General features: G+C 38.2%; 2 protein-coding genes across 3 annotated transcripts; one reads left to right on the forward strand and one right to left on the reverse strand.

The window, feature by feature from the left end:
* Window positions 1-4,813: 4,813 nt before the first annotated feature.
* Window positions 4,814-7,689, forward strand: LOC110943201 (probable calcium-binding protein CML13; the record flags this gene model as incomplete). The annotated part of the gene is made up of 2 exons (XM_022184953.2): window positions 4,814-5,384; window positions 7,489-7,689. A coding segment is annotated over one exon (564 nt), but the record flags the coding sequence as incomplete, so codon positions are not given.
* Window positions 7,690-9,216: 1,527 nt separating this feature from the next.
* Window positions 9,217-13,513, reverse strand: LOC110940648 (cation/H(+) antiporter 18). Of its 2 annotated transcripts, none has more exons than XM_022182201.2 (5): window positions 13,268-13,513; window positions 11,948-12,147; window positions 10,874-11,875; window positions 10,213-10,790; window positions 9,217-10,121 (listed from the first exon to the last, which is right to left on the reverse strand). In XM_022182201.2, exons 2-5 carry the CDS (start codon window positions 12,134-12,136, stop codon window positions 9,473-9,475), a joined length of 2,418 nt encoding a protein of 805 aa, XP_022037893.1. In that variant the 5' UTR covers window positions 12,137-12,147; window positions 13,268-13,513; the 3' UTR covers window positions 9,217-9,472. The 2 variants fall into 2 exon arrangements, with proteins under 2 accessions (XP_022037893.1, XP_035846117.1); XM_035990224.1 differs by lacking the exon at window positions 13,268-13,513 and adding an exon at window positions 12,274-12,853.
* Between the last annotated feature and the right edge of the window lie 9,721 nt (window positions 13,514-23,234).

A 23,234-nucleotide genomic window follows, 5' to 3' on the forward strand; every position in this document is an offset into this window, starting at 1 on the left:
TTTTTAAGTTTCCCATCTATATTAATTAAAATCTGATATGCCCATTCTGACTCCTTTAAATTTAAATGTTAACCCAAAACAGCCCATGACTTTCTTTTAAAGTCCAAATCAGCCCAAAACATACCCCATGGGCCAAAATTGCTAGGTATTAACTTCTACGGTATTAACATAGTTAGTCATTGTGGTTTGCACAAAATAACATACTTAGGTACTAATAGTTTAACAAACAATTAACATTAATACCTCTAAACATTACAAAATGAAAAGTTAATGCCGTAAAAGGTGATTTTAAACTATTAGTACCTAAGTATGTTACTTTGTGCAAACCACAGGGACTAACTATGTAATTAACTCTTAATATAAACTAATTAAAAAATAAAATACCATCCGAGTCGGAGCTTGAAAAACTTCCAACGAACCAAGCTTGAGCTTTAGATGGAGCTCGGAGCCCTCATAATTTATTTTTAATGTGTCCAATATCGACACATATTGTACATTTCTAAATATGTGTAGGTATTTTTTTTTTGCCACGTCATCTTAAAAAAGATTTAATTATTTATTTTATATGTATTCAATATCTACACATATTGTACATTTTTAAATATGTGTAGGTATTTAATTTGCCACGTCATTTTCAAAAAAAAAAGTATACATTAACTTAGTTTATCTACATATTTTTTTTAAAATTCTTATGTGTTGATAAACATAATCATTTACCTACATATATATTAGTTTTTTTACATATGTGTAGATAATTTAGCTACACATAACGAAAATTTGCTACATGTGTAGGCAATTTTGGGGGGGAAATTTTCCCACCAAAACCAAATGTGGCTAAAATGTATTACCAATACATATTAAGTGTTAATTATTATGAAAATATATTATCAACTATTACACACACATATACAAACATGTGTGGGTAAATACCCACACATTTACATGTGTAGGTAAATTATGTGTGGGTAAACACCCCAATTTCTTGTAGTGAATAGTTTCTCTCTCCTTCAATTCTCCCCCATTTTTTAAACATTAATAACTCTTTCATACGACATTATTGTTTTATAAAAATTGCACCAAAAAACGAGCGTTTTTTAATCTTTAAAACGAGTATACTATTGCTATATTTTCGAAAAAAAATTTTGAAAGCCCAGTTGCGTAAAACCGCAACGAAAAAAAAAACCTAAAAATGACATTTTTCTAAAACGCAATGCACCAAAAACACAAAGAAATGTCTTATTTGTAAAACGCAATGGTCAGAAAACACAATGAAATGTGTTAGTTATAAAACGCAATAGCCTAAAAACACAAAAGAAAGTGTACTTTCTAAAACGCAATGGACTGAAAACACATAAAAATGTGTCTTACCTAAAACGCAATGCACAAAAAACACAAAAAAAAATGCCTTATTTCTAAAACGCAATGGCCAGAAAACACTTAAAATGTCTATTTTCTAAAACGCAATAGGCTGAAAACACATAAAAATGTGTTTTACGTAAAACGCAATGCACCAAAAACACAAAAAAATGTCTTATTTATAAAACGCAATGGCCAGAAAACACTTAAAAATGTCTCCTTTCTAAAACGCAATGGCCTAAAAAACAAAAGAAAGTGTTCTCTCTAAAACGTAATGGACTGAAAACACGTAAAAATGTGTTTTACCTCAAACGCAATGACTAAAAACAGTTTAAAAATGTGTTTTTCTAAAACGCAATGAACAGAAAATGCATAAAAATGTCTTAGTTTTAAAACGCAATGGCATAAAAACACCAAAAAAAGTGTTCTCTCTAAAACGCATTGAACTAGGACAATAGTTGTCTGTGAATTGTCTAAACCAGGAATGCAGTTTTAAAATGCAATGGCATAAAACTGTCTGCGAATGCAGTTTTCCAGAGGCAAATTTACAGAAAATTAATTTTTCTCATGCATTTTTTATTAAACGCAATGGCATAAAACTATCTACGAATGCAGCTCAACCCCAGCCAGGGGCTCTGCCCCTTGGACCCCGCCAGGGGCTGCCGCCCTGCTACCAGGGGCGCTGCCCCCGGACCCCCCTGAAGATCGTAAAACGCAATGAGTAAATCAAAAACCCAGATCGTAAAAATGAAATTAAAGAATTTCTTACATGGATTGAAGCCGATTTCTTCATCGATTGACGAAATTTGAATGATAGAAACACTTATCAGCGATTGAATCAAACGGATCGAGTGATTATCTTCAAAATCACGGGAAAAAACGAGATTTTGAATTAAATTAAACTGGGTTTTCTTCAAAAAAAGCTGAAGAACACGTTGATCGGGTGTTTGAATCATTGATTGATGACGAAAATCGCACTATAATGTAGTGATTATTGAGATAGTAAGTGAAGAAAAGGTTGAAGATGGTGGGTTTTGAAAATGGTGGGTTTTGAAGTAACTGGGGAGAAGAAAGAAGAAGAAATGATGGGATTGATTAAAATACCTTTTCTGTTTATTTTAAAAATTTACCACATGTCATAATCCTATTGCTTCCTATCCTTCATAGTCAAAATAAACTTCCTATTTGATCCCCACCCTTGGTTTACATATTATAAAATTACATTATTTTTATCTTCAAATCCGTGTAGTACGCGGGTTTATCAACTAGTAAATAATATAATATCACGAATTCTACATAATCTTAAAGCACAAAGTCGGTGACTTTTACACCACCGACCCTCCCCTTTTCATTAAAATACAAGGTCACCCTTCCACTTTTCAATAAAATACAAGGCCACCTCAACATTGAGAAATAATATTTTAGCCCGTATTTCATTTTACTGACAACCCCTATACTTTCAAAGTTTACATTTTTAACTCTTTTTCTCTTAGTTTTACGTTTTCCCAAAGTTTCACCACAATGCAATTTTAGTACATTGGTTTTACAAACGTCAACGTCCTCATGTTTCTAATATTCTAGCTTTACCCATGTACCATATATAATATGCATTTTTAACATGTTATTTTCTTTAGTGATTTTCGTTCGCTAATTTCTTTTTTGAAGAACTAATTTGTAGTTAATCTCCTTGAATTTCAAAAGTTTCGACTTTACCCTTTCTCGTTCCTTTACTTGAAAAAAAAATTAGGTAGGGATTTTTATGTACGTGTCAGTATAAATTCGAGTTGATCTACGTTTAGATATAACTTTTTAATGATTTTTGTTTGCCAATTTTTCTTTAAAGAACTAATTTGTCATTAACCTTTTTGTGTTTCAAAAGTTTCGACTTTGCCCCTTTTGTTCTTTTACTTGAAAAAAAATAACTTTTTACGTGCGGATTTTTATGTAGGTATCTGTATAAATTCGAGTTGATCTCTTTTTACACGAAAACTTATTTTGGGAAATGAGTCAGTGCAAGTATCATACGTATTTTTACATGCCATATCGAGTGTCATTAAATATAATATATTTTCATCCGATGGTATAAATTCGAGTTACTCTGTGTTTCGTGTGTTTTCTATTTTTTAAAGCTATAATAAGCCCCCTTTGATTGTTGCGCATCGGTCGCGTTACATAGCACTTGCTCTAATCCATTCGATATTTTTTATATACCCGTGCCGCAACGCTCGTGGGTCTATTTACTAGTATATCTTAAAGGAGAAAGTTGGTGGTTTTTACACCACCAACCCTCCAACTTTCTAACTTTGTCACAAACGCCCATTCTACTTTGAATTTCCATAACCACATTCTCATCTTTCAAACTTTGTCAAAATCACCCATCAACTTTGTTTTTCCACCATCACCACCTCAGCGTTTACACACTTACGTCACTACCCATCTACTTTTGCATTTCCACCACCACCCATCACCGTTTACGCATTTCAGCCACCATCCCTCTACTTTTACACTTTGCCTTCTTTACCCTTCCCCCTCAACGTTTTTCCATCATCACCCCCCTCTACTTTTATACTTTCTGTTTTTACCCAACAACTTCTATTTCCCCTCAAGTTTTAGACTTTGTGTTTTTACCCCATGCACTATTACTCCATTTTTACACCTGTTCAACTTTAAAAAGTTGCAATTGTAACCCCTAGACTACTACTTCTACTTTTGAAAATGCCAATGCATTGTATTTTACGAACTGTCTTAAGCATTGGGTTTTATACTCTATGTCTACATTTGTGTTTTACATTTTTTCCTGTAATTGCATTTGTGTTGCCCCGCTTACGGTGTGCACATATAATGTATATATATGTGTGGGCGCTCGGGGGAAAACGTGAAATGGTACTAACTTTAACGTTATTTTACTAGTTTCGTGAAAATAACGTTAAAAGCGGCTGATGGTTAATCGTGCATCATGTGGTGACGTTGATAGCTGAAAGACACGGGGGTACATGCACCAATCGGTTCCCGATTGTTTGAGTGTTATGTGTCTTAGGTCCAAGGCTTGATACAAAACTACAATCGAGCCGGGGGTCTCACTGGAAGCAGTCTCTCTATTCCTACGGGGTAGAGGTAAGTATGTCTACGTCTACCCTACTCAGACCCTACCTTAGATTTGCTATTGGTGGGATTTACTGAGTATGATGATGATGATGTTTTACACTTTTTTGTAATTGACTTTTATGCATCACGTGTTACAAATTGTGTGTTGTCTTACTACACATTTCCACCCGCTATGCACCGTCGCAACGCACGGCGGGCAAAATGCTAGTTAATATATAAAATCAATAACTTTACGTTCATATCAATAAAAAATAATGTTTGAATTTGTACTTGAGAAAATAAAAAAGTTTTGTTCACCCACCCACCCTTTGTATTTGATGTACGTTTTGGGTGGGCCGAAAAGAGTTAACGGACGGACAATAATAATCCCATCCCCCAACCCAACCACGTTTTCTTCAACCAAATCACCACCCTCTCTACAAAACATTCTTCATTTCTTCATCCTCCAACAATTCCCATTCCCAAAATCAACCAAGCAACAATGGGGAACGACGAACAGGTAGCCGCCATGAAAGAAGCCTTCACACTCTTCGACACCGACGGCGACGGCAAGATCGCCCCCTCAGAACTCGGAATCCTGATGCGATCGCTCGGCGGAAACCCTACGCAAGCCCAGCTCAAATCCATCATCGCCGAAGAGAAACTCACATCTCCCTTCGATTTCAACCGCTTCACCGAACTCATGGGGAAACACCTCAAACCCGAGCCCTTTGATCGCCAGCTTCGTGATGCCTTCAAGGTTATTGATAAGGATGGCACTGGATTTGTTGTTGTTGCCGATCTCAAGCATATTTTGACCAGCATTGGGGAGAAGCTCGAGCCTTCCGAGTTTGATGAGTGGATTAAGGAGATTGATGTTGGATCTGATGGCAAGATTAAGTATGAGGATTTTATTGCCAGGATGGTTGCCAAATGATTCATTTGTAAGTTTCCTTTTTTTTTTTTAATAATTCGTTGCTTTTAGTGATTTTTTATGTTTTTGTGGCAAATTTAGGTTTTTAGTTTAGGTGTTGTTAATTGAAATTTGAATTTTGTTTGAGTTTTTGGTATTTTAGGAACACCTAATTGGCTAATTGTTGTGCTTTGTTTTATATGGTCATATTTGAAAATTGAAGTTTGTTGCTAATAAAGTTATAAAACTTGAAATTGGTGTAAGAAAACAAGATTTCTTCGTTTTTAATGCTGCATCTTTGCTTGTGATTTAAGCTGAAGTAACTATTCAGACTTCTGAGTGTTGTTTGATGGACCGGTCCATTCTTTAAATTTAGGCATATTGGATTTTACTATCCAAACTTTGACTGATTGGCCGATAATAATGGCACTTCACTTTTGTTTTCAAGGACGTCCGTCCCTATATTTCAATAAATGTCTTTTTACACCAACATTCTGATTGGGATAATAATCAATCAGTTGTTTGTTTTGGGACAGACAGACAGACGGAGTTACTTTTCCATAAGAATGGGATTGTTTTTGGCAACAAACGTGAAAATTAGGAGTGCCATTGGTAGTTTGAATTGTTAGCGGCCAACGTGTCATAGTTTGGATTGTTAAAATCCAATCTGCCTTTGATTATTAACCCTTTTACTGGTAAAAGGGAAAGTGCATAGGGGCTGGGTGTTGCAGTGGCTTTTACCTTTTGAAATCATCATCTTTGATATATATATTATTTACTAATCTTGATCTATTCATGGCTAATCTTTTCTGATTAATTATGTATTTTGTGTAGAAAAAATCTAAAATAAAATATGTTAATTAGTGAAAACTTGGAAGGGAGGATTATATCTTATAAGATATCATAATCTGACTGCTTTAGACTTTAAGTAAGAGGAAGTGCTCTACATTCTACATTTTTGCACAAGGGACCACTGTCTTGGTAATACTATTAAAGTGGGAATTTGAATAATAAAAAAGTTATGAGGATTTTGAAGAACTATTTTTGAGGCTCCCTGCCCTTTCAAATGATCATATTCTTCTCTTAAGGTTATATGTGAATGTAAAGCATAGTTGTTAAAAGCCATCGCCTCTTGCGCCTAGGCCCATTTTTCAGGCGAGACGAGGCAGTTGCGCTTTCAGTCGAGGAAATTGCGCTTTAATTCTCCAGGAGATGGTTCAGGCACACATTCCGGCGAGATTCCTAGATTCCGGAGTGCTTCCGGCCAAATTCTCTAAATTCTAACAAGATTCTAGCCAGATTTCTACTTTTATTTAAGGAAAACTACTCTATAACACTAATACACTAATATTTTGGTACTAATTAGATGATATAAAGTGTTACATAATAGACTTTGTTTATTTTATTTGAAGAATAGTATTCTTTTTCTACTACATAATATATTTTTAAATTTTTTTGCGCTTTGCGTCTAGGCTCCAGGCGAGGCCTGTGCGCCTTGAGTGCGCCTAGTGCCTTTAATAACTATGATGTAAAGTTGTCTTTTTTTTCATGGAGGAATTTCGATTTGCTAAAGTAATTGAAGGCGGCAGTGAGATATTTAAGAATGTAATAAAGATCAACATTTTGCATTATCTTTTACACCGAACACTAACATGTTACTCAGGTTATGATGATTGCTGTCTATGTGATACTTCTTGTATAGGAATATTGAAGCGTTGCATGATTTGTGGAATTGTAAGTTGTAAACTGTAACTATATATAAAGATGTTAGGATCTCTTGAAGGCATTAATAATTTGAAAGCACTAGCAGAGCTGTTACAAACTAGGATTGTGGCAATGATTTCCCATGTAGAAACAAAACCGGAAGCGGTAATTACATAAATGTAGAAAATTGTCAATGGATCATCTAAAAAGAATTAGTTTGTATCGGTAAGCTGATTTGTAGAACGTATGTGTTTTTGAACAACTCTGCCAGTCTTCAGTTGATAACCACTGCCACTAGGGACTAGGCATGTAAGGTTTATTCATATATATATATGTGTGTATATATCCCAAGTTGGCTATATTTCTGTAAACGGGTCGATCATTTGTGTAAACAAAGTTATGCTTGTAATCTGATCATATTTGGCCTGCAGGTTGGAGGTGCTAATGGGCAGCCGGGTCCCACTTCCTTATCTTGTTCTTCTTTAATGCAACATTTTTCTTTACTCTGGACTTGGAGTTTTCTACTAGGGGTATATGCTCTAAAACCAGAAATTTGTGTGCAGTGCTTCTAACTGTACTTTGTATGTTTTGACAATAAATGAATATAATATTTTTTTTTTTGCTTGAAACTAGTTTGGTTATCAAAAGATCATTATTTTCAAGCCAATCTTTAAATCATACTTATATGCGCTTGAGCGGATTTTTTAGATTTTCCTTGTCCTAGCTCGAACCGGCATTATAAGGCTCGCCAAACCATCACAACTCATTCCTTGGTTATATTATCTAACTATAATCTATTTGAACAATACTTTATCGATGGAAACTTAGAGCATTCACAACTCATCCACCAAATTTTTTTTTGGAAGGTTTTTATATTATAAAAAGTGATTGTGAGTGGAGGAGAGAGAAAATGTTATTGTTCATCTGTATATTGAGTGAACACTGTTCATCCTCGATAATTTTTTAATATTTTTTTGAAAATGGTTGTTAGTGAAAGAGAGAAAATATAATAATAAAGGAATAAAAAATATTATTTAATTAAGATGAAAGTGAAAATGTATTTGTTTTTAGTAGAATTACAGGGTAAACTTGGTGAAAGGGATGTCTTATAGACTCTTAATTCATCTTCTTCATTTAAAACATTCTTCCAAATCAAAACCTTTCTATTGATCTCTCGTCTATTCACCCAGACACCTACTTTACTTCACTTATCAGTTTACAACTTAAACAGACCAGGTGAATTCTTTCTCAAAAGCATACAAATATATCTAAAGTAGTGGAGTGGAGGGAATAAAGGAGAATTGATGAAAATTTGAGTAAAATAGGTTGAATATATATAGTGTGAAATTTAAAAATTAAAAGTTAACTTTTTTTATTTTGTTACCGTTTGCAACGGTCAAAAGATGGGGGCCTCAAAAAAACTAGCCGTTGGCGCTCGTTATCAGGATAGCGAAGACTCAATGGCGCCCCCCGTGGCGCCGGGGAAGTGGGCGCTAAAGGGCACTATTCTGGCTGATTTGGCTAGGAGTGGTATACCACAACCCTGGCTTAAGAAGGTAACGCCAAGTTATAAAACTTCCACTGGTTTTTGCATGTTTGATCAATCATCTTGCTATTTCTCTATTTAATAAATTTTTTAAGAGTTCAACTACTCATTTTGTTTGCAATTTGAACAAAAAAAAAAATCTACTCACAAAAGTTAGTTCAGCACAAAGGCAGTTTTGTAAAAATCGCGACTACGCGGCGACTAGTCGGCCAGTAATTGAATAATTTTTCGTTAATCGGTCCATTAATCGCTAGTCAGGCTGACTAGGCCTAGTCGGCCAACCAAAATCGGCGATTCCGGCAAAAAAACCTGTATATTCCGGCCAAAACCTCTAAATTCCGGCCGGTTTCCAACCAAACCATGTGAATTCCAACAATTAGTTTTGTATACTTAAAAAATGATCGGGTAAAAGTTAAAACCTAACTACTTAAAATATTTACCTATAAAAATGTGTATATGTATACATAAACTGAAAATTAAACAAATAAAGTCCGATCCGATTAATCCCGAGTAGTCGCTAGTCCCTACCTCACCGACCGATTAGCGACTAGCGACTTCTCTAACCTTGCTAAAAGGTGAATTATTTTCTCATAGCTTTTAGCGATTAAAAGTGTAACAAGATAAACCAATAGGTCTTGATTCAAAACCAGTAAAATTAACTGTGGGGAGTAGTTATAACATATATACCTAGGAGTAAATTCAAGTGTTATAACATATATACCTAGGACTTGTGTCACACCTCTTTGTTTTTTCTTGTAGCACCCTCTAATCCTCCGTTTCTAACTAAACAAAAAGATACAGAAAACCCAGTGACTTTGAACATCAAATTTTGATGCATGATACTGCTAGAGGGCGGAAGAAAACCCCGGTTAACTGGAATCAGATTCCCCTAGGTCAGTGGTGACTTCATCTTCTTTCAAAGAAGCCAGGGAATACACTGAAAGATTCGTGCGGTATTGTTGGACAACCAACACTGACGCCCGTATGTCGACCTCCGGTGCGATCAAAAGGTTCCCGACGGGCCCCATCTCCGGACACTCACTTCTTTTCCTCATTGATGCAACCAGCTCACCTTCCGGCATCCTCCCGACCAAAACCAGGTTGCACCGGCCATGTTCACGAACAGCCTCCATTACCTCGTCCCCATTCTTAACCATTCTCTCCATGTATTTGTTTCTGCTGTCCTTCAATATCTGCTCCTTAAATTCAGCAATCACCTCATCATCCGTTGACATAGTTTTGACGCTGTCAGGTTCCTCAATCTCGACACTAACTGAACTTGAGCTGGCTACATCACGGTCCAAAAGGAACCGGACCACCACTAGATTGATCCCCGGGTGTTCAGCCATACGCGCTCCATAAGCTAAAGCCTCGTGGTCATCATGACCACCAAAGAACAAAACTGTCACGAGTGAGTCCACATTACTCGCGGAAACATGCGAACTCCCACCAAATCCACGGTCCACTAAGATACTAACCGAACATGGTGCATGCTCTAAAACCTTTCTGTTAACATGCCTGCAATAAAAAAAAAAAAAACATATAATTCAGCAACACAATACTCAAAACTCATTGCAAAATAACGAGACTGTTTACAATAATCACATACCTATATTCAGCTCGGGCCACCTCGAGATGACCATCGAGCCGCAGGTGCTTATGAAACGGAAGGACAATCATAGCTGCCTTCTTACTCTCAGCCCCGTTACAGATATCTTCATGCATGCTGGATACAGCAGAAATGGCAGTTGTGGGCCGGATCGAGACTTTGCTAAGCTGCTGAAACGTCTCGAAAGCCACCAAGATCTGGTCAGAATTGGCCTTAGGTCCTTTCTTCCAAAATGGGGACCCATTTTTCCTAGTCTTGTGAGCCATGAGTATAGCTGAAGACCTCTCGGTGAGCTCCATGAGGTGCATCGCATGAACCGTGAGTGTCTCGTTCTTTCCGGTCCCACGTGAGGCTTCAATCAGATTGATAATTGTTGGCAGGTTTCTGATTCCATGGAAAGTGAAGAACATACGGAAGGGGCTCGTTGAAAAATCCTTCCTGTAAATCGTTCTGTGTTTGTATTCTGATTTTGCAAGCTTTTTCGCTGGCTTATACACAGCAATCACTGAAGGTGTTGTGATAAATGTCGTCACAAGAGCCATTAAAACCAATATCGCAAAAGTTTGATCGTTTAGCACCTGAGTTTAGAAAATAATAAGCATCGTATCTTATAAGAACAAACATAAATGCATTAAAAGATTAAAAGATGATGATGATGTACCCCGCGGTCTTTTCCGATGTTGAGAACGATGAGTTCAACCAAACCTTTAGTGTTCATCAGGAGCCCAAGTGCAAGAGCCTCCGTGAAAGGTATTTTACACAACAAAGAAACCCCGACCGTGCCAGCTATCTTACCGAAACAAGCGGCGCATATGACCAAAACAAGTAAACCCCAAGATTCAGCCCCTTTGATCGATGCCACATTGGTTTTTAAACCACTTGACACAAAGTAAAGCGGTAGGAAGAGTCCCGATACAAGATCCTCAACTTTTTCTACTAACGCCCCTGCAAAAGCGCCTTCTTTCGGGATGAGAACACCCACCACAAAAGCGCCAAAAAGCGCATGAATCCCGATAGCATCAGTCACGAAACCCGCTGCCAAAACCACCCCTAAAGTGCCACACACGTAAACCTCATCCACGGGCTCACCTTCTGGGCACCTACGAGCCATCCATTTAAAAACTGGCGGGATGACAAACGAACATAGAACGATGAAAGCCGAACCACACAAAAAAACCCATAGAGCCACGAGTGGAGACCGTCCGGTGCCCGAGAGCGCAACGGCTAGGGCGAGTAGGATCCAAGCTGCCATGTCATTAACGGCGGCTGCTGACATGGCCAGCTTACCGACATCCGTGGTCAGGAGTTTGAGTTCCGCTAGGATACGGGCTAGTACAGGGAAAGCAGTGATGGACATTGCCACACCCATGAACACGATAAATGGGCCTTGGTTGACTCCTTTGGAGACGGTTCCTCGGAGAACAAAGGAAACACCGATTCCTAAGATGAACGGAAGGGAGATTCCAGCCATGGCCACACATAGAGCTTTCTTCCCGGTCCGTCTAAGGGACTTTAAGTCGAGCTCCAGACCCACCAGGAAGAGAAAGAACAGAAGCCCGAGGTTGGCTAACGTGTCCAAAACCGGCAGGCTACTTTTAGGAAAAACCGCATGAAGGTAGTTCGTGTTTCGGCCTAGAGCTGAAGGACCCAGTAAAATTCCACCCTGGAAAACAAACTTACGTTACATATGTTGGAAACGAAGTGTATTTTTATTTTTGATATAATTGAGACTTACAATGATTTCAGCAATGACTCGAGGCTGTCTTAACGGTTTCAGAAGGTAGGCAAGAACACGGGTGAGAACGAGAACTAAACATATTTGTACAATCACGAGAGGGAGTGCATAATCAAGAGGGTTGTTTCCTTGGAACACACCTTCTGATGTAGCCTTCATAGGGGCCGGGCATGTAGATTTGGAGGCCATTTCACTCCGGCCTGCAGTCAGAAAGCTTCAAATTCCAAACAAAAAGAGACATACCACATAAAGAATTGTGGCTGAACAAGACGCTCTACAACAAAAGATAGAGACATACAAGTCTAACCCAACCACAACAACCTTACCCGGTATAATCCCACCTATAGCCAAGCTATTGATAGGGTCTGAGGAGGGTGGGATGTGCGCAAGCCTTACCTCTATCACAGGGGATAGAGAGGTTGCTTCTAGTGAGACCCAGCTCCAAAAACCATAACCAAGACATAAGATTACAGAAAACATATGCAGGCACACAACTACAAAAAAGGGTAAAAATAAAAGATAATAAAAATACACATAAATAAAAAGTATTTCTTAGTAACACTATGACAATGGGAAATGGTGAAAACCTAAAACAAAACCAAGCCAATCTCCTAAAAGTCCTTAACCTTAATCCTACATTAAGTTCTATCCTCGAAGATGTCCTCATAGGTGCAAATCCTGTCTAATCCGCTCATCCCAAGTCATCTTCAGCCTGCCTCTGCCTCTACTCTTCCTTCCCTCTACAGTGAGCGTCCAGTGGCGGACCCATAACTTTTTTTTAATTGAAGGCATGTTTGGCTTAACTTATTGCTGACTTTTCCAAAAGTCCTTTTGACAAAAGTAAGTCAGGAAATCCTGACTTTTGCCCTTCAAAAAAGGACTTTTGCCCTTAAAATGGAAAGCCAAACACTTCTCAAAAGGACTTTTACCCCTTCAAAAGTCTTTTTTTCTTCAAAATAAGGAACCCCAAACACCCACTGAATGTCGCTTAACTCAACATCTGAATTTTTGGTTTAAGTCGGGTCGGGTCAATTCTTTTTAACAGGCAAAACTAGGAGCTAAAATCATGACCACGAATCAATGACAGATAAGTGAAGTATAGATTTGATCTTTTCTAGGTAGGTTAAAAAATAAGCGGTCAATAGTATCATGAGATTAGACGATCACTCAGTAAAACAATAGTCCTAGTGTCCTTAGCATGTAAAACAAACGTTCAAAAATTCTTCTATTTTAAAGATTTTATAAATTAATTAATTTCATCAATATGATTTAGAAGCCGTGTGCATGTAGGAGATAACACAGTCAGAATGGGTTACCTACCTGAGTACAATCGAGGAAGACAACACAGTCGGAACGAATCTGAAGCTTCGATTTTAAAGTGGGAACGTGTGGTGCAATCGAATCTGAATCTTCTTCGATTTGTTGCGAAAGAAAGCGTGGGTCAAAGAAGATGGCACCGGATCTCACCCGATTTCTTGATTTGGTTCTCTTTGTCATTGAGTAAATTGGCCATTTTAGTAGTGAGGTTTGTTTAAATTTATCATTTTTCTTTTTGTTGTCATTTTAATCACATCGTCTAATACCGTCCAAAAACCTCATTTTTAACCCGCGATATTTTGGGAATTTCCAATTTAAATCTTTCAAATTGTCATTTTGATCCATTTTTTTTATATTGAAAAAATAAAAGAAAAATATCTAATTAGTGGGACCCGACCCTACCCTCCCCTTCTTCATCAAACATGCTTGAAGGAATCTCAGAGGTACACACCAATGCTAATTTAAGAACTGGCAACACTTCTTCTTCTGGATACTGTCCCATACTCTCATCAACACACTCCAACACATTCCCTTCTTCCAACATAACTTTCACTTGTTCATTAAGTATCAGCACATTATCTTCCCCGTATTCGATCGGTCGCCTCCCTATCATTATCTCCAAAATCAAGACCCCAAACCCGTAAACATCGTATTTCTCGTTCACCCATAAGCTCTGGCAAGCCATCTCTGGAGCCACGTATCCTAGCGCGCTGATAGGAATCGTATGTTAAGTTTAGCTTAAATAGTACTTTGTAATAGTGGAAGGGGGGTTAGTGTAACTAATACTTTTATAAATAAGGCATTAGTCATGTTAGAGAGGGGGGAATAGAATTGGCTAGTTATTAGGCTCATTGCATTGTGCATGAGAAGGGCTTAGCCCTGGGACCACTTGTGGTATTATCCTGTAGATCTTCGGATCATATCTTCCATTGAATATAATCAGCAACAATTGAATTGAATTCACATTCTCTGTTACATCATTTATATCCTATCATTGGTCCGACCTACCTTTCTGCTCTACTTCAAATCACCTTCTGCGTTACTCAGATCTCACTTCTGTGTTTCCTGAATTTTCGGATCTATCTTCAATCAGATCCCTGAATTTTCGGATATTTCTCAATTTGAATCCGCTATCCCTGAATTTTCAGATCCATCTTCAATCAGATCCAACTTCCACTGCAACATCGCTCACTTTTTAATTCCAATTCGTTCCAGATCTGCTTCAATTTCCGCATCTTCTTCATTCGATTTCATTATCGGATTTCATTCCCGATTTATTTGCACTCGCTCGTCTCAATTCACTGTTCCTGTTCATTTCCGATTCCAATTTCCTTTCAATTTCCGTTTCAATATGGTGAATCATAACGCTCGTTTGGATGCTCATGAGCAATTGATTCAGAAACTTCAGGACGATTTGACCGCTCAGTCGTCGCGTTTGGATTCCATAGCGGCGGCTCTAGAGGCGGATCGTTTGGAGAATTCTGAATTTCGTAAAATGATGGCGAGTTTTGTACGACAACAGGAGAAGAACATGGCAGATGACGGGTCATTAGGCTCTGGAATTTTCGAATCCGGTGGTGGATCTCAGGGTCCTTCGCATAGCCTTCCTTCTGCTGTGAAGAAGGTGAAACTTCCAGAATTTTGTGGTTTCGATCCACAGGGCTGGATTCAGAAGGCTAATTTGTATTTTGACATCAACCAAACTCCGGACACTCTGCGCCTCCGTCTCGCTCAGTTGAGCATGAGTGGGGTTGCTCAACACTGGTTTACGGTGCTTAAACAGGTACATGATTCCCTTACCTGGTCTGATTTTCAATCAGAGTTGTTACAACGATTCAGTGGTTTGGAAATTCACAATCCGTATGAACAACTAGCCACCATTCAACAATCGGACTCGATTCATGATTACATTGAAGATTTCGAGTATTTGTTGTCTTTGATTCCTCGTTTACCGGAATCTCAGACTTTGGGATATTTTGTTGCTGGTCTGAAGGAGGATGTCAAACAGCGGGTACGTTTACATCGTCCAACTTCGTGCATTGATGCCATGTCTTTGGCTAGGGATGTTGAATTGATGCTTCGTCCATCAGATTCCAGTTCTTTGTTGTCTCGTTTTCGGCATTCTCAACCTGTCGGGCTGCCAGTGGAAGGTTCCGGGTTCAGGCATCATTCATGGGGTACTAGGGTGTCCAAACCTGTTGGAAATTCTGGCTCGGTTAGTGGCTTTGGGGCTGCAGGTTATCGTGATCGTGGTATTCGCTCCTTATCTCGCACCGAGTGGGAGGAACGTCAGAAGAAAGGACAATGCTACAAGTGTGGACAGCCTTATAGTCCTACTCATACTTGTCCCAATGGTAAACTTCGTGTGATGTTGCTCGGCGATGATGAACCGGATGAATTCGAAGGGCTGCATTTTCAGTTGGAACAATTGGATGATGGACAATCAGATAGGGGTTCTCACACAGCTATGGGGTTTTCTACCAAGCCTTGAGGACAAGGCTTGTGTTATGGGGGGAGTATTGATAGGAATCGTATGTTAAGTTTAGCTTAAATAGTATTTTGTAATAGTGGAAGGGGGTTAGTGTAACTAATACTTTTATAAATAAGGCATTAGTCATGTTAGAGAGGGGGGGGGGGAATAGAATTGGCTAGTTATTAGGCTCATTGCCTTGTGCATGAGAAGGGCTTAGCCCTGGGACCACTTGTGGTATTATCCTGTAGATCTTCGGATCATATCTTCCATTGAATATAATCAGCAATAATTGAATTGAATTCATATTCTCTGTTACATCATTCATATCATATCACGCGCTTTGAAAGCGGTTGCTCATGACATGTTCGTCTAGTTTTGATAGAACTCGTGTCAACCCAAAATCTAAGATCTTCGGGTTTAAGTTTTCATCGAGAAGAATGTTGTTCGGTTTGATGTCTTAGTGAACAATTGGAGGACAAAAGGAATGGTGTAAATGAGCAAGTCCTTTTGCGGTTCCTTGAAGAATCTTAAAGTGGACTTGTGTGACACCTGTGTCACTTCAACCATCAAACAAATTCCAAACCAATGAAATATTGTATTTCATACTTGGGATTTGTATAAATATGTGTATGTTTTACACATATCAATTCTTGTTCAATTTCAAACTCTACAACACTTTCTGGGGAATTATACGCAAACTAGTGCGTAAACGTACTCAGTTTAGTGCGACAAATACTCCGGAAGACCATCATACACTTAACATACCTTAAATAACCTTTACATAACTTAGAAATAAGTTTTGAAGGCTTTGGTATGGCAAAAACAAGTTAATTCGCTTACAGGTACTAAACTTGACAAACTGCGAAAGTATGCCAATTTGAACTGTAACGAACATTCCGGAACATGTCCATAAGTTAAACATACCATAAATATCCTTTACATAGCTTAGAAATAGGCTTTGAGGTGTTTGGTATGCTAAAACAAACTTTTGGATCATTCAGGGACTAAAAGTGTCAAAAAGTGCACAAGTTTGCACTTTCGCGCATAACTTACGTTCTGAATACATCCGTACATCCAAAAATTTATGTAAGCATCCTTATATTATGCCTTAGTGTTTGGCATGAGAAAAATCCATTCATCGCGTCATTTGGATCGTCTTTCGCGCTTATGCGCATTCCGTCGTAATTAACCGAACATCGCGATCGTACGGCCAAACGAACCAACATCCGACACATTTTTGAGCATGTTTCATGTCCACAATATTTAGGCATCATTTTAGGGCCTTAAAGATGGCTTTACGGGCCTTAGAAGTGTCGGAAATGGCTTAAATACGCAACAGGGACCAAAACTGCCAATTCTGAAAATATGTGCAGATCAGACGGGGCCAGGCGGCCCGCGTGAGTTTGGCCTGCATATTGAGGCGGGCCGCGTGGGACTGTCAGACCAGATTCAATGTTTGCATTTAATGCAGTTGGCCTTTCGTTCGATCAAGGGGCAATGCCCTTTCACCCAATCAAAGGCCAAAGGCCATTTTCAGTAACCACCACATTTTTGACAAGTGTACGGGCGAGATCGTGGCACGATATTCGATAAACGATCCTAACGGTTATGCTTTTCCTATAAATACCCCCCCCTTTGTTCCAAAAACTCACAAGAATCTGATCTAAGCTCTAAGTTGGAACCTTTGTTTCATACCTGAGCTATTTTGATCTAGATTAGCATTCGGGGACCCTCCGTAAGTATTCTTTCGTTCTTTTATTCGCTTTTCGAATCCGAAAGTCAACGTTTTGTTGACTTTCTGCATTGACCAGCCCATGGTCAACACGAAGTTCATGGAACTTCATAACGTGAGCGTGATCACGATGGTTATAGTCCGTAGTGACTATACCTACTGATTACCACGTTGTCTAGGCTCAGTGACGAGTCGTAGTTTCGGCCAAAATGCGCATTCTTGCGTATTTTGTAACCAAACTACTCGTGGGCATCAAAGCCGTTTGTTTTGATGCCAAACCTGTTTTCTAAACTTAGTTGAGCATGTTCTAACATGCTTAGCTCGTCACTTTTAGTATAGTGCTTATATAGGGTCGTAAGGTAAGCGATCTAAACCATCGCTTATACTTTCGAACCCGACCCATTTGGTCGATCATTAGGATCCGACCAAACACATTAGGTGACCATAGCTATAACCTTCCGAGGTTATACCTTGTGGTCACGATGTTAGGCGTTCCGAACGCGTTCTACGCGTTAAGGTGGCATAAGCTACCTAAACGGGTCGTAATGGGTCGTAAGCACTTAGGCTAGATTTCATTTTAGTATGTAGGCTTTGTTAAACCATATTACACGAGTCTCCATACTCGTTTGGTTTACGAACCCGCATACTTTCCGATCCTCCGATTTAGGTCCGGTATATTAACATAGCTACATATTAGGTGCCGTTTGATATTCCGTGATCTCTAGCATTGTTTGGTTATCATACAAGAACTTCTAAGCAATCTCAGGTGAGTACATAGTTCCCCTCTTTTACTGTTTTCCAAACTGTTTTGGGGTGAAGCATGTGTACCTATCTGTTATTTTCATGATTTCAAAGTATAATTGATTATACATGTTAGTATTTTTCTTTTGACAAGCTAAATGACTATCTATGGTTTAAACACTGATTTCTCAAAGATTACAAAAGTAATCGTTGGAATAGTACTTATTTTGTTCACCAGACCGATTGGTAGTATGATATAGCGCTATAGGACTAGACACCCCATTCCTGTTGTCATGGAATGTCTGAAACCAATTTGTTTCTCCATCCAAATAGGGATTTCCTTTGTGGTATCCCTATAGTCTCAAAGGTGTAGTTTGATGCACTAGGTCTGAATGAATTCTTAAATCGCACCTTTAAAGTATATTTTGATATACTCCCAAAAAGTATAGTTTGATATACTCTCATGTGTGATATTGTACAAAACCAACATATATTTTGTAATCATCCAAAGCATATTTTGATATGTTATTTACAAACCAAGACATAGTTTAACATGTTATTTATCACATCCAAAGCATATTCTGATATGTTACTTACAAAACTAAAGCATAGTTTAATGTGTTATTTATAAATCCAAGGTATATTTGTAATATACTACTGAAAACTATTATTTTGAACAACTAAAGTATATTTAATATACTATCTATCAAACGATTTGGTTTTGGTTAGTGTTTAGATAACGGAACGAGTGTAATGTGATGGAAACATGGTAGATACGCCGCTGGTACTTCTTATATATAAGTGTTTTCATTGCATTACATACCGTGGCGTTATTTAGTACACTTGGGTTAACAATGTTGGAACTAAAATATATTTTAATCTATTACTTATTCAACTTTCTTAACACCAAAGTATATTTTATATATACCATAAACGTTTTATCAAAACATTGTTTTTCAAACAACTTAACTTATACAAACTCATTTTACATGGTTATTCATTTAACCATACATTATTCTCTTATTTATACATATCATCTGATCTTATCGTTTTTCAAATGATTTACAAGACAAAGCAAATTTACAAGGTTAATGACTGACTGTTATTAAACGTTTTCTTTAAACACAAGTCATGAATCCCATTTTCACAAAACCTATGTATCTCACAGGCATTTTTATGCTGACGTACCTATTTTTACACATGTTTCAGGTGCTGTCTTGAGATGATTATTGATACATGCTACACTTAGGATGGACTCGTGCCTTAGCAACTTTAAAACTTGGAAGGTCATAGTTGTACTTATGTGATTGTAATAGAACAATGAGTACATTTAATCAATAAAACAATATTTAAATTTCCATGTGTCATGAAACAATGATTCTGTTACAACACTCCCCGACGTTTCCGCCACGTTTTGTTGTTCCACGTGGTCGGGGTGTGACAGAAAAGTTGGTATCAGAGCTCATGGTTATAGGGAATTAGGTTATTAGTAATGCTTTGACCTAGTCTATAACCTTCCTAGGACCCTAACGCGAGTTTACTTGCGTTTAGTCATAAAACAACACCGTCACCTATCCTTAGGCGACGACCGCAACAAGAACATAAATTTTAAAACCGCTTTGAAAACTAATCATCTGTTCTAGGATGATTGATTACTAGGTTTTGAACCCTCTGTTATAAGGTTTTGAACCCCTTTGAATTTTCAAAACTCTCGTCAAAGTTGGTCTAAATAATGTGAACACATGCAAACTGGAAGGGTGGGTGCCTGTACCCTGAGTTTTCTGTCTAAGGCTAGAGTGTTCGTACAAATCCACATAATCGGACCATTCACTCTTACCTGGGAACTCTTGGGGTGAGTGTCCACTTATAGGCGAGCATGTCTTCGCGATACATTATTTTTGACCTATTTGCTTTGATTAATCACCAGGTCGTTTGTTGCTTTGTAGTAACAAACAAATGACCACTATCCTTGCTTTCATCAGATTTGTTTCATCTCATTCTTTTCGTCTAATTCTCTCACTCGTTTCCTCTCATGTTTCCTCTTTTAGAATGCCTCCTCGACGCGACAATCAAATGGCGAATGCCGAACTGGCGGAAATTATCGCGCAGCAAATGGCTGCTGCCTTCCCAAATCTTTATGCTCAAATAACTCAAGCCATCAACAACAACAATGCCCCATGCAATTTCAAGATTTTTAACTCGGCTAAACCACTCAAGTTTAGTGGTTCTGAGGGAGCAACTAGGCTTCTTCAATGGTTCGAGAGCATTGAGAATACTTTCCGTCACGTTCAGTGTCCTGAAAATCGTAAGGTCGAGTTTTCTTCGAGTGTGTTTCAGAAGAGGGCTCTTACGTGGTGGAACGGGGTTATGAGAGACCGCGGTGCTGAGGTTGCATTAGCACAGACTTGGGCCGAGCTTAGGGCTCTTATGATGAAGGAATTCTGTCCTCGTCATGAGCTTAGGGCTCTAGAAAGGGAATTTGATGATTTAAAGCAAGACAGTGGGGAACATCGAGCCTATACTGACCGCTATGAGGAATTGAGCTTGTTATGCCCTACTATGGTTACGCCTCTAGATAAGGCGATTGAGAAATACATTGATGGGCTTCCTGACGTAGTTCAGGATATCGTTACTGGCAGCAACCCTATTACTGTCAGACAAGCCATTGAATTGGCTGCCACTCTGACTGAATCCCAAATCAGGAAGCGCAAGCTGTTTCGGAAGGGCGACTCAAGACCATCTGACAAGACTGCTCATGTGGAACCAAAGGAAGAAAGTGCTGAGGTGTCCAAGAAGAAAAAGCGCAAAGCCTCTCAAAGCTACGCTGTAACTGCTCAAGACAAACAAGTTGCACCAAACCAGCCAGCACAACCTCGTAAAAGACAAAACTATGTTGGTACCGCACCTTTGTGCAACAAGTGCAACCGTCATCATCTAGAGCAAGAGCAGTGTCACAAATGTACCCACTGTGGACGGTTGGGACATTTGATCAATGTTTGTCGTTATGCAAATCAAGCTGCTGCAAACCCTGCTGTTGTTCAAGCACGGTTCCCTCCAGGGTCATGTTATAACTGTGGTGACCTTACCCACTACCGGAACAATTGCCCAAGGCTTGTTAACATACCTCCAGCGCGTGGACGAGTGTTCAACATCAATGAGGCAAATATGAACAATGATGCAGCAGTGAACAATTAGTGTTTTGTGTTTTTTTGGTTGTTATATTTTGACACTTCAAGACAATTCCGTTGTTACATAAATAAAGAATTGTTGTTTTTATTTCTGCAAAATTTATGCGTTTGTATGAATGCTTGATGAAACCTTATGATGTCAACCCAAAGACAAACTACTCGTATGGTTCTGTCATATTATGATCACTTGTGATCTCCCCAAGAACTTTAAACTCTCGTTTCTTTTAAGAAACAAAGTCAAACTCTTATTGAGAATCCCCCTATCTTTATAGATAGATCCTTAAAAATCATTAAAGTACCAAATGAAATCCATGGATTGGATTCCTAGTGTGCTTTGACTATCCATACCTAAAGGTGACAAAATAAAAGAATCAAGTTAACTAAATTTGTGCTTATGTGCTTTCTTACATGTTTTATGGTTGTATATGATCCATCCAAATCCTCATAGAATCTTTCATATCTCATACGAGAGATTCATAATAGGATATCCAAAAGATACTATCTTAAACCCTTAATGAATTTCAACATTGTAGTTAAGTCCCTCTGGTTATAAAGTATTATTCTATAATTGGACCTCTTGAATGGTCTGCTTAAACAGATTGGTTTTGAAAATCTGATTAGAAATATCATGTGATGATGTAACTAAAAATGATCCCCTAAGTGGTCTATTTAAAGAGATCGTACGACGGTCTAGTTAAGAAGATCATGTGTTGATCTAGTTAAAAAGATCGTTCGTTGATCTAATTAAAAGGATCCTTTGATGGTCTAGTCAAATCGCTTCATGTTTATTCAAGTAATTTTTCCTACGCATTATGAAATGGACTGTGCGGACTGTGCAAGGAATTACGTAATTATGGAGGCCTACATAATTATGGAATTCAGTGCACAGGAGCCACAGGAAGCTTCGTCATGTGTTAAGACCTAGTGACAAGAATAAGGATACGGGAGAAGTCTTGGACCTCGACCAATGTCATTTATTCTCACACTCCCCCCAATTCTGATCTAAATCACACACCAAGTTTCCTATGGTAAGCCTTCATAAGAAACGTTCTTCTATCCGTAGTCCAAAATTTCATGTTTTACTATTACAAGGAATTCACTTTGAGGGTTAAGAAATTCGCTAAGAGTCCTAACATGGCCCAGAGTTTTACTTAAGGGTTCAATGGATCTATTATAAGGCGAAACCTTCACAGCTGTCCTCACAAGTTTCCTCTAGAATTAAATTTCGGGACGAAATTTCCTAAAGTAGGGGAGACTGTGACACCTGTGTCACTTCAACCATCAAACAAATGCCAAACCAATGAAATATTGTATTTCATACTTGGGATTTGTATAAATATGTGTATGTTTTACACATATCAATTCTTGTTCAATTTCAAACTCTACAACACTTTCTAGGGAATTATACGCAAACTAGTGCGTAAACGTACTCAGTTTAGTGCGACAAATACTCCGGAAGACCATCATACACTTAACATACCTTAAATAACCTTTACATAACTTAGAAATAAGTTTCGAAGGCTTTGGTATGGCAAAAACAAGTTAATTCGCTTACAGGGACTAAACTTGACAAACTACGAAAGTATGCCAATTTGAACTGTAACGAACATTCCGGAACATGTCCATAAGTTAAACATACCATAAATATCTTTTACATAGCTTAGAAATAGGCTTTGAGGTGTTTGGTATGCTAAAACAAACTTTTGGATCATTCAGGGACTAAAAGTGTCAAAAAGTGCACAAGTTTGCACTTTCGCGCATAACTTACGTTCTGAATACATCCGTACATCCAAAAATTTATGTAAGCATCCTTATATTATGCCTTAGTGTTTGGCA

This window comes from Helianthus annuus, chromosome 5, assembly GCF_002127325.2.
Source record: "Helianthus annuus cultivar XRQ/B chromosome 5, HanXRQr2.0-SUNRISE, whole genome shotgun sequence".
Lineage (NCBI taxonomy): Eukaryota > Viridiplantae > Streptophyta > Magnoliopsida > Asterales > Asteraceae > Helianthus > Helianthus annuus.